Here is a 19,251-nt window from a genome sequence, read left to right on the forward strand (position 1 = left end):
GACAACTGACAAGCGTCACGCTCTCTTTGCCAGAGAGAAAATTCTCTCTGTTTTCATTTCGTTTCGTAGTTGACAGTCATGATCTTTCTGTCGTAGCAGGGTCGAATGCATGTTAGATGGAAATCTTCTGAGCGCTGAAGAATAACTCGGATTGTGATGGTTTTGTGGAAAGCATTTAATATGATGAAAAATAATGATGATAATTATTTATTCTCCACTTATTCAACATGAATTGTTTAAAAAACAGATGCTCCCTAGAAATAACATGAAGTATTTAACTCAAACCTAGATTTAATAGAACAAATCGAATAAATTTTCAAAGTTCAAGGGCCAATGCGGAAGACAATTTAAAACGTAGGAATGGTTGTAAAACGAATATATTTGATGAATAAACATGATTTCATAAATTGTTTCAATTCTGCTCCTTGAATGGCTTAATATACTTTGGATTTCAACATCTTTCACGTGGGACAACTGTACGATTTGAATGGGATGTATATATAAAGTAGAATAACCTTAAATAAAACATGGATTGGTCCTCGGAGACGAGCCAGCCTCGGGCTGGAAGTCTCTTTAATAAAGACACACAAAAAAAACATGGATTGGTAATGCATTAATTCATCCAAAATCCAGTTTAAATTATATCACATTCACACGATTCGATTTTGTTAGAAGCTGTATCATTGATTGTCGAGTAGAACGCAATGGTTCAGTTTCCATTTTTGAAAAAAAAAATAAATTGCTGAGTTGCCCTTCATACATGGAGATACTGGTGGAAATACATTTTAGTTCGATAATATTTCTTGAAAATTGGTCCAATCGTCCTTTTTTTTATTTATTTGTGAGAATTCCCAAAAGTATCTAAATTTTTCTATCAAATCTCCGTTCGATCATAGTACAGAATCAAAATACTTTTTAAACTTAAAAATAAATTGAGGAATAGTCTGATTCCCCGAAGAACGGCGCACCCAACTAATGAATGTAGCTTCGCTCATTATCCTTAATGAGAGCTTCAAATATTCTTCGAAAATCCCTTTTCATATTTTTTTTTTTATATTTTTTTCGTAGAAACTTTGTTCAGAAAAAAATGTTCGATTGTCGCCACACAAATGCTTGATTTCGTAAATTAAATTTTAAAACTCTCCTTGAATTCAACCATGTATTAGCGTGCAAATGAGGAAACATGGAAACGTCAAGATATATTATCTTGCTGCAGTCTGAATACCTCGTAATAATTGGATACCCTCTCACTTAACAAAGTCATAAATAGCCCAATCTGAATAGGCTATTAGCGAACTGTTGCTGTATATTATTGTCGTACCATGTAAAACATTGATAGCAACAATGCATCGTAAAACCCCTTGACAGCCCAGTTAAAAAGCGGCGTTCGTTAACTGGACTGATGTTTTAGCCCAGTTAGCGAATGGATGCTGTAGTTTTTTTTTAAATAAAGAGTTCTTTTAAATATTTTAGATTATTTAGTTTGAGTGGTTTTGTATCTGAGTCGTTTTGAATTGGCTGCAGTTTTATTGCCAGCGTTAAAGTCATGCACGGAGATTTGGAAGTACACATTTTATGTTTTAAAATCACCCATCTTCGGAAGCTATATGGAGCTGTCAAAAAGATGAGTGATTCCAAAATTTACTAAATGTATGCAAAATACCCATCTTTAGACAGCCCTGCTTTCTGCGGAACATGGGTATTTTTCACTCTTTTATGGATGAAAAAGTACTTATAATTATTTTTTGGCAAATTAATAATATTATCAATTTCCCACCTTATCGGCCGCGACGATTTGAAATCGTCGCAAAACAAATTGACGCCAAAATCGTCGCCAGCAGAAATGGCCCTAAGATCTGTCAAATCAACTGTGAACAAAATTTTATATACTCAATAATCACATTATTTCCCAAAATTGAGCCCTGTTTTTAATGCAGATTGACATTATTTTCTAATAAAACTAACATAATTTTAGAATAAAGATGTTGGCGACGATTTTGATAGTGCCTAAAAAATGGTCGGCGCGTTTTGTTACCAAGGAAACAGACAATATCTCGTCTGCATTTTAAGTAGTCCGTATTAAATTGAGTTAATTTATCACAAACGAAGTGTTATAATCACAGGATTTTCCTTTCAAAATGTTAGACAGGATAGTGCATCTTTTGACTAGCTTGGGGGTAAGTGTTTCTATATCTCAGATATTATATTTATATGGCTGTTATCAAATATCTCTGACTCCATATGTAGAGATTAATCTTGTAATTTCCGTAGATTATCACCGGTTCGGATCTGTGTTTCCAATGACGGCGTGATCCTTCGCGATGTGAAAACAATGACTGAGATGTCTACAAATCAAATTACCGGCATCCATCAGATGGATTTCGGACCACGATCCAGGGACTCGAAGGACCATTGCCAAATAATTTTAATTTGAGGCTTGTTAAAATAGTTTATTGAAACTTTGATATGCAAATTTTACTACAAGACAGCAATAAATTACTGACGTGTTTGTGTTATGCAATTTTAATGTTTCAATTCAATATTATTTATCACCAAATTCTCAAAACCGCAAATTTTGTTGGGCAAATGGGTATTTTTCACCCATCTGGATAAATTTTGTTTTCAAGAAGATGGGTGAAAAGTAAACATCAGTTTTGACGTACAAACCTTCTACCCACATATGGGTAAAGGTACTTTACCCACCTTATGGGTTAGTCCAGTTATTTCCTAGGTGGGTGAAAAAACACCCACTTCAGGGTTTTCCCATTTCTCCGTGCCTGGTATATTGTGTACCTATGACGGCACTTCATAACATCATCTTCAAACAAGATTCTGTATGTAATGCTTAAGGTGGTTATACAACAAAGCCACAAATCGGCCATCTTGGAAACCACGTGCTTTTTCTAGTGATTTTTCAAGAGCACGAATTGAGAGAACAACAACGCCCATGGGGATCGCAACATCTGTAGATCGTTTGATTACTCATGCTAAGCAATCGACTTTAATTTCAGCATTGTACAAAAAATATTACGTTGGTTTTGAACTTGTGATAATTGGAGAAGAAAACCGTGTTGTGAATTTGAAATTCATCACATGGCTTGATAGTATAATCACCTTAAAAACATTTCGTGAACTTCCATTTGATGATTAGCTTATAAAGTCATTAATCGATCCTCATATCTCTAGGTGGTCAAATTATCATTTAAAAGAAAGAAAGTGGATAAAAGCATCATATATGGTTCCCCTCATGTACCTAGGTAGCGATGTTCTCAATTAACTCGATACTCCATAACCATACTTGGACGCAAGAAGAGAACAATGCTGTTGTCTATGGCAGTGTATCAGTTTTACATTCGCTGCTTTTGATGTCATAAGACAATTATATCAGGAAATATTCTGGTTGATGCTTGGAAACTTTGTCCAGATAGCAGCAATTAAGACTAGTTATGCCACTTCATCACAAACACGACTCAATTTTTTTTTGTATATTTTTCCATGGGACCATGGTTTCATTTAAACCGAAGGCCAAAATTGACAAAAAACAAACGACCTGAGTGTATTCAGACAAAATTATTAAAAGTATTGCAGTGGTTAAAATGTTTTCCTGGGCTTACTGTTAGTGCTGAATGGATTTATGTGAGCTCGTAGGGATTGAATTCTAGATTATCAAACAGTAAATAAGAATTCTTACTCCGTAAGTATACTTGAGAGTCAATGGAGGTTTCTCGATGTCTACGAAAATACCTAATCCGTAAGATTTTTTTAACGGAAATATGAGGATTTCTAGAAGCTCCCTTGATTGTTTAGAAAGAGTTCAAAAGTCGTGTCAAAAAACAAGTCCGTTTTGGAGGTCTATTACGATTCCAGGGAGTGTGTGTGTGTAAAAATTTTATAGACACACTTTTTGGAACTTTTGGAACCAATTAACTCGCAACAAGTTGCATTTCGGAATTATTGAAAAATGTTTGTTTTTTTCCCATGGGTCCCCCTTTGGAAAAAAAATTCAAAATCGATAATATTTTTTTTTCAGTTGTGGTCAATGCAAAATGATAGAAAACATGCTGTCTATTCCTCTAAAGTGCTTTTTTGATCTATCTAAGCGGTTATCAACCTGGGGTACATGTACCCCCATTGGGTACCTTCGCTGGCCCTAGGGGCGTCTTGTACATAATATGGATGGCGATCAGTAAATCAAAGCCAATTGAATCCTGCCCTCCACAACCAGCACAGTGCATGAAGGGCTGCGGAACAAAAGATCAAACGGACAAAACGTAGAATGCGCAAATTTTAAAAATCTTCAATGCAATCTACCTGATCTAAGCGAAATGTTGACTAATATGTTGAGAATATGCTTTTGAACTTAAATTTAGAATCTAAAGGTTCGGAAGCCTCCGTTTAAGAGGCATGAAAGATTTTTTTTTCAGGAAAGCTCGGTTGCTTCGTTTACATTCCACATTACAATCCAATTGGAACTTGGCCTGCTTTTCAACTTGGTACTCTATTAGCATTTCCTCAGTTATAATTTGAAAGCATTCTATGTTCGCCTTTGCATGAGTTTGTATCATGTGTGGCAAGTACAATGGAAACACTATCCCCAGGTAGTCAAGAATGTTTCCCTCCAAAAAAAATCCTAGACAGGATTGGCAATCTTACGCCTTTGCACGCAAGGCTATCTGGAGACCCCGGTTGCTTCGTTGCAAGAGGATTAGAAGCATCCTTCTACGCTTCTCGGAAGGCTTCTCTCAAGCAGCTCGAAGGCTTCCTTTCAAGATGTTCAGAAGCCTTCTTTCAAAAATTTCGGAACCTTCTTTCAATAGGCTTGGAAGCCTCCTATCAAAATGCTTGGAAAACTCCTTTCAAAAAGTTTAGAAACATTCTTTCGAGAGGCTCACAAGCCTCCTTTCAAGAGGCTTGGAAGCCTCCTCTCAAGAGATTTGGAACTTCCTTTTTCAAGAGGCTTGCAAGCCTCCTTTCAAAAGGTTTGAAAGCCTTTTTTAAGAGGCTTGAAGGCCTCCTTTCAAGTGGCTTGGAAGCCTCCTTTCAAGAGGCTTGGAAGCCTCCTTTCAAGAGGTTTGGAAGCCTCCTTTCAAGTGGCTTAGAAGCCTCCTTCCAAGTGGATTGGAAGCCTCCTTTCAAGTGGCTTGGGAACCTCCTTTCAAGAGGCTTGGAAACCTCCTTTCCAGATGCTTGGAAGCTTCCTTTCAAGAGACTTGGAAGCTTCCTTTCAAGAGACTTGGAAGCCTCCTCTCAAGAGACTTGGAAGCCTCCTTTAAAGAGGCTTGGAAGCCTCCTTTCAAGAGGTTTGGAAGCCTCCTTTCAAGAGGTTTGGAAGCCTCCTTTCAAGTGGCTTAGAAGCCTCCTTTCAAGTGGCTTGGAAGCCTCCTTTCAAGAGGCTTGGAAGCTTCCTTTCAAGAGGCTTGGAAACCTCCTTTCAAGAGGCTTGGAAACCTCCTTTCAAGAGACTTGGAAGCCTCCTTTCAAGAGACTTGGAAGCCTCCTTTCAAGAGGCTTGGAAGCCTCCTTTCAAGAGGCTTGGAAACCTCCTTTCAAGAGGCTTGGAAGCCTCCTTTCAAGAGGCTTGGAAGCCTCCTTTCAAGAGGCTTGGAAGCCTCCTTTCAAGAGGCTTGGAAGCCTCCTTTCAAGAGGCTTGGAAGCCTCCTTTCAAGAGGCTTGGAAGCCTCCTTTCAAGAGGCTTGGAAGCCTCCTTTCAAGAGGCTTGGAAGCCTCCTTTCAAGAGGCTTGGAAGCCTCCTTTCAAGATGCTTGGAAGCCTCCTTTCAAGAGGCTTGGAAGCCTCCTTTCAAGAGGCTTGGAAGCCTCCTTTCAAGAGGCTTGGAAGCCTCCTTTCAAGAGGCTTGGAAGCCTCCTTTCAAGAGGCTTGGAAGCCTCCTTTCAAGAGGCTTGGAAGCCTCCTTTCAAGAGGCTTGGAAGCCTCCTTTCAAGAGGCTTGGAAGCCTCCTTTCAAGAGGCTTGGAAACCTCCTTTCAAGAGGTTTGGGAGCCTCCTTTCAAGTGGCTTGGAAGCCTCCTTTCAAGTGGCATGGAAGCCTCCTTTCAAGAGGCTTGGAAGCCTCATTTCAAGAGGCTTGGAAGCCTCCTTTCAAGAGGCTTGGAAGCCTCCTTTCAAGAGGCTTGGAAGCCTCCTTTCAAGAGGCTTGGAAGCCTCCTTTCAAGAGGCTTGGAAGCCTCCTTTCAAGAGGCTTGGAAGCCTCCTTTCAAGAGGCTTGAAAGCCTCCTTTCAAGAGGATTGGAAGCCTCCTTTCAAGAGGCTTGGAAGCTTCCATTCAAGAGGCTTGGAAGCTTCCATTCAAGAGGCTTGGAAACCTCCATTCAAGAGGCTTGGAAGCCTCCTTTCAAGAGGCTTGGAAGCCTCCTTTCAAGAGGCTTGGAAGCCTCCTTTCAAGAAGCTTGGAAGCCTCCTTTCAAGAAGCTTGGAAGCCTCCTTTCAAGAGGCTTGGAAGCCTCCTTTCAAGAGGATTGGAAGCCTCCTTTCAAGAGGCTTGGAAGCCTTCTTTCAAAAGGCTTGGAAACCTCCTTTCAAGAGGCTTGGAAACCTCCTTTCAAGAGACTTGGAAGCCTCCTTTCAAGAGGCTTGGAAGCCTCCTTTCAAGAGGCTTGGAAGCCTCCTTTCAAGAGGCTTGGAAGCCTCCTTTCAAGAGGCTTGGAAGCCTCCTTTCAAGAGGCTTGGAAGCCTCCTTTCAAAAGGGCTTGGAAGCCTCCTTTCAAGAGGCTTGGAAGCCTCCTTTCAAGAGGCTTGGAAGCCTCCTTTCAAGAGGCTTGGAAGCCTCCTTTCAAGAGGCTTGGAAGCCTCCTTTCAAGAGGCTCCTCCTTTCAAGAGGCCTTGGAAGCCTCCTTTCAAGAGGCTCGGAAGCCTCCTTTCAAGAGGCTTGGAAGCCTCCTTTCAAGAGGCCTCCTTTCAAGAGGCTTGGAAGCCTCCTTTCAAGAGGCTTGGAAGCCTCCTTTCAAGAGGCTTGGAAGCCTCCTTTCAAGAGGCTTGGAAGCCTCCTTTCAAGAGGCTTGGAAGCCTCCTTTCAAGAGGCTTGGAAGCCTCCTTTCAAGAGGCTTGGAAGCCTCCTTTCAAGAGGCTTGGAAGCCTCCTTTCAAGAGGCTTGGAAGCCTCCTTTCAAGAGGCTGGGAAGCCTCCTTTCAAGAGGCTTGGAAGCCTCCTTTCAAGAGGCTTGGAAGCCTCCTTTCAAGAGGCTTGGAAGCCTCCTTTCAAGAGGCTTGGAAACCTCCTTTCAAGAGGTTTGGGAGCCTCCTTTCAAGTGGCTTGGAAGCCTCCTTTCAAGTGGCATGGAAGCCTCCTTTCAAGAGGCTTGGAAGCCTCATTTCAAGAGGCTTGGAAGCCTCCTTTCAAGAGGCTTGGAAGCCTCCTTTCAAGAGGCTTGGAAGCCTCCTTTCAAGAGGCTTGGAAGCCTCCTTTCAAGAGGCTTGGAAGCCTCCTTTCAAGAGGCTTGAAAGCCTCCTTTCAAGAGGATTGGAAGCCTCCTTTCAAGAGGCTTGGAAGCTTCCATTCAAGAGGCTTGAAAACCTCCCTTCAAGAGGCTTGGAAGCCTCCTTTCAAGAGGCTTGGAAGCCTCCTTTCAAGAGGATTGGAAGCCTCCTTTCAAGAGGCTTGGAAGCTTCCATTCAAGAGACTTGGAAACCTCCCTTCAAGAGGCTTGGAAGCCTCCTTTCAAGAGGCTTGGTAGCCTCCTTTCAAGAGGCTTGGTAGCCTCCTTTCAAGAGGCTTGGTAGCCTCCTTTCAAGAGGCTTGGAAGCTTCCATTCAAGAGGCTTGGAAACCTCCATTCAAGAGGCTTGGAAGCCTCCTTTCAAGAGGCTTGGAAGCCTCCTTTCAAGAGGCTTGGAAGCCTCCTTTCAAGAGGCTTGGAAGCCTCCTTTCAAGAGGCTTGGAAGCCTCCTTTCAAGAGGCTTGGAAGCCTCCTTTCAAGAGGCTTGGAAGCCTCCTTTCAAGAAGCTTGGAAGCCTCCTTTCAAGAGGCTTGGAAGCCTCCTTTCAAGAGGATTGGAAGCCTCCTTTCAAGAGGCTTGGAAGCTTCTATTCAAAAGGCTTGGAAACCTCCCTTCAAGAGGCTAGAAAGGTTATTTTCGAAGTATCGTAAGCCAACTTTTAAGAGGCTTGAAAGTCTACTTTCAAGAGGTTCAGAAGCCTTCTTTTAAGAGGCTCGTAAGCCTCCTTTCAAAAGGCTCGGAAGCCTACTTTCAAGAAGCTCGAAAACCTACATTCAACTGGTTCGGAAGCTTCCTTTCAAGATGCTTCGGAGTTCTTCTTTCAAGAGGCTTAAAGCATACTCAGGAGGGCTCAGGAGCGTCCTTTCAAGATTCAAAGGAATCCTGTGACTCCAAGTGACTCGAAAGTCATTATTCAAGAGGCTTGAAAGCCTATCTATAAGAGACTGTGAAGGCTTTTATCAAGAGGTGCGGAAGCCTACTTTCAAGATATTCAGAAGCTCATTTCAAGAGGCTCGAAAACCTCCTTTCAAAGGGTTCGGAATTAGGGCGATGACATACTGACGCGTGTGCGAGCGCGTAGGGGGTACCTCAAGTAATGCAAAAGTTCGAAGGGGTACCTTTCAAGAAAAAAATTAAGAACCGCTGATCTATCTAATGCAATTTTTCCAATACATTTTATGATGCACGAGAAAGGCAGCATCGCCGCAAGGTGGATTAATCTGGGTTTTTAAAACAGGGGTTTGATTGTGTTGTACGTGTACAAGGCAAACAAAGTAATGACGTGTTTCCAAAAAGCATTTCGAGAGCATAGAAGCTTTTGGAACTGGTCCATACAGATCTTTGCGGCCCGTTTGAAGTACCATTATTAGGCCGAAGCCATAATGAACGGGAATCGAAGAGACGCGACGATTTAGAGTTTAGAGAAGTGACAAGACAAGCGTTCTGAGACAGGTTAGGGACAAAAGGTCGAAAGACAAAAGGTCGAAAGGACAAAAGGTCGAAAGACAAAACGTCGAAAGACAAAAGGTCGAATGGACAAAAGGTCGAAAAGGACAAAAGGTCGAAAGGGACAAAAGGTCGAAAGGACAAAACGTCGAAAGGGACAAAACGTCGAAAGGGACAAAAGGTCGAAAGGACAAAACGTCGAACGGGACAAAGGGTCGAACGAAAAAAATATAAATAAGATCAAAAAGGCGAAAGGGACAAAAGGTCGAAATAGACAAGAAACTGAAACGGAGAGAATCAATCTCACACCAGAGTTACATAGTTGTCAAAAAATCTGCCCTTTTATTTTTCACATTTTTTAACAATTGAATAAAATTCATTCAGTGAGTACAACTAATAGATGGATGTTTGAGTTTTCTAAATGTCTCTTCGATTTGTCAAAATGGTGCACGCCGCACATTTTGATGTGTACTACACGTCGGTGAATTTTTATTGCAGGCGTCTTTTTTTTTATCTCTAACAGATAATATCTCTATCTAGATATTCATAATATTGTTTTATAGTCATTACTCCTTCTTTGAAAATTGCTCATTCTTCAACTTTGATTAATCAGATGAGTGTTATTTCTGCTTGAAGTTAAATGCATTTCAAAAATTCCTTTGGAATACACAAAATTTCAACTTGTTCATGATCGACCTTTTGTCCCTTTCGACATTTTTGTCTTTTTCGACCTTTTGTCCCTTTCGACCTTTTGTCCTTTTCGACCTTTTGTCCCTTTCGACCTTTTGTCCTTTCGACCTTTTGTCCTTTCGACCTTCTGTCCCTTTCGACGTTTTGTCCTTTCGACCTTCTGTCTTTTCGACCTTTTGTCTTTCGACCTTTTGTCCGTTCGACCTTTTGTCATAGATTCTTCTGAGACATACTGTAAGTGTTTATAAAATCGTGTTGTTCCTTACAGTTTACGCGTGACGTTGATGCCAAGGCTAGGTGATTTTCATAGAATAATTATTAAGGCAGCTTAATCGCCAGCGCTAACTTTTCCTTCGTCTCATCACTTCGCTTTGTCTATGTCGTCAGCCTTAGGAGGGAGTCGATGTTTTGAAAATAGCTCATGTTTACAGATCGTCCCTAATTGGCCTTGTAGTTAATAAAATTGTTCTGTTTCTCATGCCGTAATTCTTGATTTCGTCATCCCCTGAAGGCTGGCGCACTTTGTGGGGGCCAATTAACCCAACCAACCACACGCTACAGCGCAGATTTTTTTTTATTTCCTGCCGCAAATGTTGAATTTGTTTGAACAAAATTTTAGAGCTCTTTAGAAACATCAAAGAGAAAACGGGACAAATTGTGGGTTTTTTTTTTTAATTACGACGGGACAGTACAATAAGGCCTAAAATACGGTACTGTCCCGTTAGAAATGGTACGTATGGTCAGCTTAGCTGGCGAGATACTCTTCCAGGAATATGAAAACTCAAACTTCCTCATACATCATCCAAGTAGTTACACGTGAGTTTCGCTCCGTCCTAGACCTGGTCCTATCAAACAATCAGATCATCTTGTCTGTACCACGAACGGTTGATGGGCTCTCGTTACTTACTTACTTATGGATCCTGTACACCTCCGGTGGTGCAAAGGGCCGACTTGAAAGATCTCCATCCTGAGCGATGCCCGGCTATCGCTTTAACCTGTTGCCAGGTTAGATTTCGGTCGACTTCTTTTATTTCTTTATTGAGGCTTCTCCGCCATGAGCCTCTGGGTCTGCCTCTGCTGCGATGTCCCGCTGGGTTCCAGTCTAATGCTTGCTTACAGATTTCGTTTCCGCCCTACGTAGAGTGTGGCCGACCCAGCCCCACTTCCGATCCCGAATTTCTGTTGTTATCGGCCTCTGGTGACAACGACGATGGAGCTCGTTGTTTGAGATCCAGTTGTGAGGCCACCAGGCCCGAATTATATACCGCAGGCATCTGTTAATGAACACCTGCAGCCGTTGAGTGTTCTCCACTGATACACACCATGTTTCGCTAGCGTATAATAGCACAGATTTCACGTTAGAGTTGAAAATTCGTATTTTGGTGCGTTCACTTATCTGCCTGTTTTTCCAGATATTTCTTAAACTCGCAAAGGCAGCCCTTGCTTTCTTGATCCGTGCGCCTATGTCGATCTTGGTACCGCCGTCTGACGCCATTTGGCTACCAAGATATTGGAAGCTTTCAACATTCTCCACTGGTTGCCCGGCTACTGTGAAACTGGAAGGAGTCACCGTGTTTACATCCAACGATTTGGTTTTGTTGACGTTGATGACTAAACCTGCCGAGGAGGAGCGATCGGCAAGGTCGTTGAGCTTACTCTGCATATCAGAGCGCCGTTGCGCGAGTAGTGCAACGTCATCCGCCAATTCGAAGTCGTTTAGGTGCTCCATGGTTATAGGCTGCCATAACAGCCCGCGGTTTGGTTCACGGTCAATCGCATCTACCAGAATCTCATCGATTACGATGAGGAACAGTAACGGTGATAGAATACATCCTTGCCTCACACCAGCTACGACCCGGATAGGGTCGGACAGGACCCCATTGTGCAGCACTCTACACGAAAAGGCCTCGTACTGTGCTTCGATGAGGCCGATGATTTTCTCAGGAACCCCTTGCGTCTCAGGGCGCCCCACATATTCTCGTGATTGAGACGGTCGAAAGCTTTTTCGTAGTCAATGAATACCAAGTAAAGGGACTCTTGGAATTCGTTGACCTGCTCCAAAATGATGCGGAGCGTGACAATATGGTCCACACAGGATCTTCCGGCACGGAATCCGGCTTGCTGCCGCCGGAGAGTCGCATCGATCTTCTCCTGAATCCGGGCTAGGATAATTTTGCACAGAACTTTGAGAACGGTACACAGCAACATAATGCCTCGCCAGTTATCGCATACAGTCAGGTCACCCTTTTTGGGCACCTTCACTAAGATACCTTGCATCCAGTCGACCGGGAAAGTTGCGGTGTCCCAGATATTACGAAATAAACGATGCAGTAGTTGAGCGGATGTCATGGGGTCAGCTTTGAGCATCTCGGCTGATATGCGGTCGACCCCTGGGGCTTTATTCGATTTCATGCTTTGGATGGCTGTTTGAATCTCTAGCAGTGATGGAGCTTCGGTATTGACACGTGTTATACGTCGGATCCTAGGCAGATCATGCCGAGGTGGTGATGGCCTGGTTGGCACTTGAAAAAGTTGTTCGAAGTGCTCGAACCAGCGTTTCAGCTGGTCAGTTGGGTCGGTCAATAACTGATCATTCGCGTCTTTCACAGGCATCGTTACATTCATCTTCGCCCCGCTTAAGCGTCGTGAGATATCGTAGAGGAGGCGAATGTCCCCGGTTGCTGCGGCTCTCTCCATCGTCAGTCAGAGAGTCTGCCCACGCTCGCTTGTCCCGTCGACATGAGCGTTTTACTTCCTTCTCAAGAGCCAAGTATCGTTGACGGGCTAAGACTTTGGCTCCTCTGGTTTTCGATCGCTCTATCGCGGCTTTGGCTTCTCTTCGCTCTTCTATCTTCCTCCAGGTCTCATCGGTGATCCATTGTTTTCTCTGGGTGCGTAGTTCGCCCAGATTGTTCTCGCTGGTGGCGATGAAGGCATTCTTGATGGCGGTCCATTGGTCTTCCACGCTGCCACCTTCCGGAATATCTGCAGCACGCGTCTCCAGTTCTTCAACGAAGGACCGTTTCACCGTGGCATCTTCCAGTCGGCGTGTGTTGAATCGTCGTCCAACTCTTTCCTCCTGCCGACGAATCCGCGTAATGCGCAGGCGTATTTCGCCGATGAGGAGGTGATGATCAGACGCGATATCGGCACTACGTTTATTCCGTACATCAAGAAGGCTCCGTTTCCATTTTCGGCTGATGCAGATGTGGTCGATTTGATTTTCTGTAAAGCCGTCACGGGAGACCCACGTGACCTTGTGAACCGGTCGATGAGGGAAGAGCGATCCCCAGATCACCATGTCGTTATTACCACAAAATTCTGCGAACAGCTCTCCGTTTTCGCTCATTTCTCCGAGACCATGGCGTCCCATAATGCGCTCATGGTTCGAGTTGTCGGATCCGATCTTCGCATTGAAGTCGCCCAAACAGATCTTGATATCACCCTTCGGAATTCTATCTACGACGGCATTGAGTTGACTGTAAAAGTTCTCTTTGTCTTGCAGATCGGCAGCATCGGTTGGCGCATAACATTGGATTATAGTAAGGTTTCGGACCCGTGTTCTAAATCTGGCAACGATTATCCTTTCACTTATAGGTTCCCACTTCATAAGCGCAGAGTGTGCCTGAGCGCTTAGTAGGAAGCCAACTCCGCGTTGCCGGGGAGCGTGTTCACCTCGTAAACCAGAGTATAGCAGAACTTGTCCCGACGGCGTTCTGTGTTCTCCAAAGTTTGGCCAACGGACTTCACTCAGTCCCAGGATCTCAAGCTTCATGCGGCGTGCCTCATTGGCAAGTTGTGCCAATTTACCCTGCTGGGCTAGGGTTAAAACGTTCCATGTTCCTATTCGTGTCCGTTGTTTCGCGCTAAGAGTCGTCGTCGTAAAATCAGTCCGTATTCTTTCATTATCGGATTCTCGAACAGACTCACCAAAACAAAAATTAGCATCGTGCTGACTGGAATCGCTATACAAACATTGTAAAAGGAAGGCTCGATCTTCGAGTTTGCTAAACAATTGGGACACCACTAGTTTTATTTCTGCTGATTCGACTTAGGAAAGTACGAGAACAATGTACTGTTCAAAAATACGAGAATTTCGGAAAAAAAAAACTATTCGTGACTTGTCTCACGGTAGAAAGAAGTTCTGGAGAATTAATAAAAACCTACGCAGTTGCATCAAATACCTACCTCCTTTGCGGTTGGAGACCAAGTCAGGGTTTCTGATAAAGAGAAAGCTCAAACGCTGGCTTTTAGCTTCGGTGCATAATTGTGATTCAAGAATAGAAAAATAAGTAAACCAAACGATAGCGGAGATTGTGAGACTCAACGAGTTAAACAATAAACCATCTACTCTCACTAAACCCAGTGAGATAAAGTATATTATCCATCGGCTTAAGAACAAAAAGGTACCTGGCGTGGATGGATGGGATGAGGAACATCATGCAGCGAATACCTCGAAAAGGGCTGGTCTACTTGAGAAAGGTCTATAACGTTTGCATCACGCTGATGTATTTTCCTGATACATTAGGCGTTCGATAACTGCAAGTTATAACAGTGGCCAAACAAAGATGTTACTCTCCCTATCCAAACTATCATTCCATCAGTTTGTTAAGTTACCTTAGTAAAGTTTTACAAAGAATCATCCCGAACTGGCTGAATCCGGAATCCACATCTAGAAACACATGATATCTACATGATATCTACCGAACAGCTTGGCTTCAAAGCCTGGTCATTCTTCGAACCACTAGCTAGCTCGAATAACTAAACTAGTTGAGCAAGGTTTCTCCATGGAAAATGGCATGATAATGCTGGATGTCGAAGAAGCCTATATGACTCGGTATGGCAAGAGGCAATTGTTTTCAAGCTACATAGGTCTAACTGTCCGTTTTACATACTAAAGCTTATTCAGTTATTTTCATCGTCAAGGTCATTCCAAGTGTCAATCAAAGGCTGTAGGTCAGAATCCTACGGCATCCCATATGGCGTTCCAAAGGGGTCAGGTCTGAGCCCCACGCTCTACAACATTTTTACAAGTGATACGCTTAAGGTGGACGGAGTTGTATATGCTTTTTTGATGACGACACGGCTTTACTTGCCTTGGGCAAAGATCCTCAAAATATCATCCATATAAACTGCAACATGCGCAGAGTAAGCTTGAAGAGTTCTAGCAGAAGTGGCGCATTAAAACGAACGCATCGAAAACTCAAGCAATATTTTTCACATGAAGAGGGGCTTCCTACATTCGGGGATAAAGTCAACGGAATAGAGATTCCGAGGGAGAACGAGGTTAGATATCTGGGACTGACGATGGATCGAAAGCTGCTGTTTGACAAACACATACATCAAAGCATCAACAAAGAAAGTCAATGGTCTGATGCGTTCCTTGTACTCACTCATCAACCGAAGATCGTCTCTTCAACTGGCCAATAATCTGCTGCTCTTCAAATGTGTTTTCAGGCCAATCCTTACATACGGTTGCCCCGTATGGCAAAACTTTGCTCTATTTCAACTGCGACGTCTGCAAGTGAAGCAAAGTAAGCTGTTAAAGATGATCTTCATCTTGGATGTGTGGTTTCCGACACACAATCTTCCCCAAATAGCGGAAACTGAAACGATCATCTACTTTGTTCAGAAGATGTCAAACAAGTTTCGGCGCTCCTGTAAAGTGTCAACTAATCTGCACATCGTGAATCTTTTCCCCTAAATAATAAAGCTAGTATGTAGGTAATTAATTAATAAGTTGAATCGATTTCTAGTGTTTTTGTCATTTATTTTCGCCTATCAGGTGGACTGTCTCAGAAACTCTCAAATTCTCCATTGAAAAATAATTTAAGCGCAGTTATAAGTAAGACAAATATCTGCTAAACACATATATTATGGCCCATTAAATTGAAAAATTGAATTGAAAAATTTAAAAAAAATAAATAGTAATCATCCTGATTAACAATTGATTAACTTTCCTTCCCCAGGGGCAACCTGACAACCTACAAGGAGCTGTGCAGCCTGGCCTCGGATTTGAACCAACCGGAGATGATCTACCAGTTCATGCAGTTGGCAAACCACAACGCCACCTGGAACAGCAAGCTGGGGGCGGCCTTCGGCCTGCAGTCGATCTCCAAAACGGCCAAATTGAAAATGGAACCCTATCTGGGCAAGATTGTCCCGCGGCTGTTCCGTTACAAGTACGACCCGACGCCGAAGATCCAGAACTCGATGATCAGCATCTGGGACTCGGTAGTCAGCGATTCGAAGGCCACTGTAGAGGCATACTATTGGGACATTTTGGACGACGTTAGCAAGAACTTGACGTCGGCCGAGTGGCGGACTCGTATCGCGTGTTGCCTCGCGGTGAGAGACCTGATCAAGCGAAATGCCGGGTTGAAACTGAGATCGGATGATGTGAAGAAGAATGGCGGAGAGGAGATGGACGTGGACGAAAAGAGCGTGCCTGAGCCGGAGTTGGCGTTTTTGTGGAGTCAGTTGTTCAGAGTTATGGATGATATTCATGAAGGAACGAGAATAGCGGCAGAGGGAACCGCTGGCGCGTTAAGTAAAGTCTGTGTTGTGGCTGCTTCTAGTGATCATAGCAAATCGGGACTGAATGTGGCCAGTTCGATTATTCCGTTGTTTCTGGAAACCGGAGTTACGAATACAGTGGCTGAGATTCGGAAGCTAAGCATCAAGACCCTGTCAGATTTGATCGATTCGGCTGGATCGTTGATTTTGCCGCATTTGATCAGTTTGGTGCCGTGCTTGTTGCAAGCCACTGGGGAGCTGGATTCCGCAAAGTTGACTTACCTTTCGACGATGATGGCCGGTCAGTCGGGGACTCAAGAAGTGGTGGATTCGATGAGAGCGGAGGCTGCTAAGCAGCACTACACCATGGAGACGTTATCCAAGTGCATAAGACACATCGATTACCCGACGTTGGAGAAGATGACTCCGGCGGTGCTGGACGTTATGAAAACTGGTGTCAATTTGGGAACAAAGGTAGCTTGCGCACATTTTATCTGTTTGGTTAGCATCCAGTTGGGTACGCAAATGCAACCATTGACTGGAAAATACTTGGGATCGTGTTTCACAGGACTGTCTGATCGAAACGCAACGGTTCGGAAGTATTTTGCGTCTGCAATTGGTCACTTGATTGGTGCTGCAAAGGAACAATCAATCGTTCGGTTATTTGCAAAACTTCAAGAACTATACTTCGAACAACAGTCGAACAGAGCGGTACCTCTGACCATCCAGGCCATTAACAAGCGCCATCAGGAGGTATTGAAGGACTACTCTTCGAACATTCTTCCGCTGATGTTCTTCGCCATGCATGAAGAAGTCAACGAGGATAACAAAGCCACGATAGAGCTGTGGCAGGAGCTTTGGCATGACATCAATACCGGAGATGCTGGTTTGCGAATGAACCTGGACGTTATTCTTCAGATTCTGGAGAGCAAGCTTAACGATCCTTCATGGTTGCTCAAATCCCAGGCAGGAAATGCAATCAACACGCTGGCAACGAAGCTCAACACCAATTTGGATGATTCTGTGCGATTGAAGCTGATCGATCTGATCTTGACGAATGTTTCTGGGAGAACATTCAAAGGAAAAGAAAAACTTCTCCATGCTCTGGCAAGCCTTTGCAAAAATCTCAAGAAGGACACCAACCATTACGTGCAAATTATCGACGCTGTCATGAAGGAATGTCGCAAGGAAGAGCCTGTCTACAGAACTCACGCCCTCAAGTCTCTCGGCAACATTTTGGACGAACTTAAAGAGGATCGCTTCGAGGAAGTCTACAACATGGTTTGGCATCTATTGGACAAGCAAGATCTTTCGGACGGAGACAAGGACGAAAAGGATGTCGTATCGTCCGACGAGAAAAACAAACAGATGCTGATTTTTGTCAATTTGAAGGAAACGGTTTGCGAAACGTTGGGCAAGGCGTGGCCCGAGCATTCGACTGAGACGCAAAAACGCTACCAAGTGATGTTCGTTGAGAAGTGCGTCCAATGTTTGAAGTTGAACACTCGACCGGTGCAGATGTGTTTGCTGCAAGCGTTGGGTCGGTTTCTCGAGAGGCTGCACCTGTTGCAGAAACCGAAAGACGATCAGGTGGAAGTGAACCGGGAGAAGAAAGCCAAAGTTGATTCGGAAGACGGTGAGATTCTGGAGAACATATGCAAAACCGTACTGTCGGCCATTGTGGAGGTGGCAGGTTAGTCAAGACGGACTCGCGGAAGTTCCGTTTGAAAGTACTTTATTTTGATATTTTCAGGAATTCCTCACACTGGCCTGAAGAAGGAAGCCCTCAACATCATGTTGATCTTGATTAACAAGCTCAAAGCGAAAGAGTCAACGGTTAACGGGACTGAAATAACGATGGTTCGTCAGACATTCGAGAAGATTGTGACGTTGCTGCAGAAAGATGCTGCACCGGAGGTGAAGTGTAGGCTGAAGGACATTGAAGATAAGATTAAGTAACTTTTTTGAACAACCCGGCGTAAGTATTGCAACTTTAGACAGAAAGTCTGTAGCACTCCCCTAAGGTGTGCTCTCCATTACTTAACATTTGCTCTTCATTCATTCAAATAAATATCAAAGATAGTGTTCTGAAATGAAGAATCATGTTATGGAAAGCTAGAGAAATCAGTTATGCAAGGAATTTGATCTTCGTGCTTCGTGCTCTACGTTCAGGCCACATAATTCTTAATCCTAAAGAGTAACCCTCCCGGTGTGTATATATCGTTTTTTTGCTCTCTAAAAAGTCTATTTTGCTAGTGTTTTCGGTGTGCCCGCCAACGCTCTGGGGAAGGAGAAATCGACTAAGCCGCCAACGCGGCAAGGCGATGGACACGGGTCCTCGCAGATCATGGTTCGGATGAACTACGGTTCATCCGATTCTGATGAGGAACGGAATTTTTTTTCTTTAAACTGGAAACAAGAGCAATTGAAACCATTGGGATCATGGTCTAGGCAGATCCACCAACATTGAACATGGTCGCTGTGTACTACCCCGGCTCAAATAATAGGGCAACATTCTACCAGTTAATACGAGTTGTACGAATGTCAAAGCCGAAACCACACGTCGAACTATCATCAAACCATCTACCTGTAACCTTCATCAACGAGGTCAGTCCTGGCTGGTAAGATCATCAGCTGCTTCGACTAGGCGAACTGGAGTATCTTCGCGCCGAAAATTTATCAGGAAATTCATCTCACTGCAAGCTGGGTCAGCGATCTGGATTGTCCATAGAAAATCGACGATGTCATAGACAAAATCACTGGAGTCGTCAAGGAAGCTGATAAGGCTTCTGTTCTCCCATAAAAGGACATTCCTGACCAAATGGAGCTGCTGATTCGGTTAAGAAATGTGCATCGTAGGCAATTTATTCTGAATCGAGACCCGCTGATTGATGCGGTGGTCAATCACCTAAACAATGCCATCAGCCAGCTCGATAAGCTCAGAACGTCGATTCAAGATCTTTGGGTCGATGCTGAAGAACCTAGATAACGGGAGTAACAAATTTTGGAAGTTGACTCGCAACCTCCGAAACACGGTGAAACACAGCCCCCCGCTAAACGTCAACAGTAATCTCGTCGCGAGCGCCCATCACAGAAAGCCGTAGCATTCGCAACAGTTGCTGTTGCTGTTGCCCACAATAATGAGGAG

The 19,251-nt window shown here is 43.7% G+C and overlaps 1 protein-coding gene across 1 annotated transcript in view; it reads left to right on the plus strand.

Annotated features, from left to right (window-relative positions):
• Window positions 1–18,203, plus strand: part of LOC134225646 (proteasome-associated protein ECM29 homolog) — a 31,596-nt gene extending 13,393 nt beyond the window's left edge. Inside the window, exons 8-9 of the mRNA XM_062705898.1 lie at window positions 15,557–17,796; window positions 17,857–18,203. Coding sequence (XP_062561882.1) covers window positions 15,557–17,796; window positions 17,857–18,062 — 2,446 coding nt within the window. The 3' untranslated portion in view covers window positions 18,063–18,203. The remainder of the gene's footprint in view (window positions 1–15,556; window positions 17,797–17,856) is intronic.
• Window positions 18,204–19,251: the final 1,048 nt, after the last annotated feature.

This window comes from Armigeres subalbatus, chromosome 3 (assembly GCF_024139115.2).
Source record: "Armigeres subalbatus isolate Guangzhou_Male chromosome 3, GZ_Asu_2, whole genome shotgun sequence".
Lineage (NCBI taxonomy): Eukaryota > Metazoa > Arthropoda > Insecta > Diptera > Culicidae > Armigeres > Armigeres subalbatus.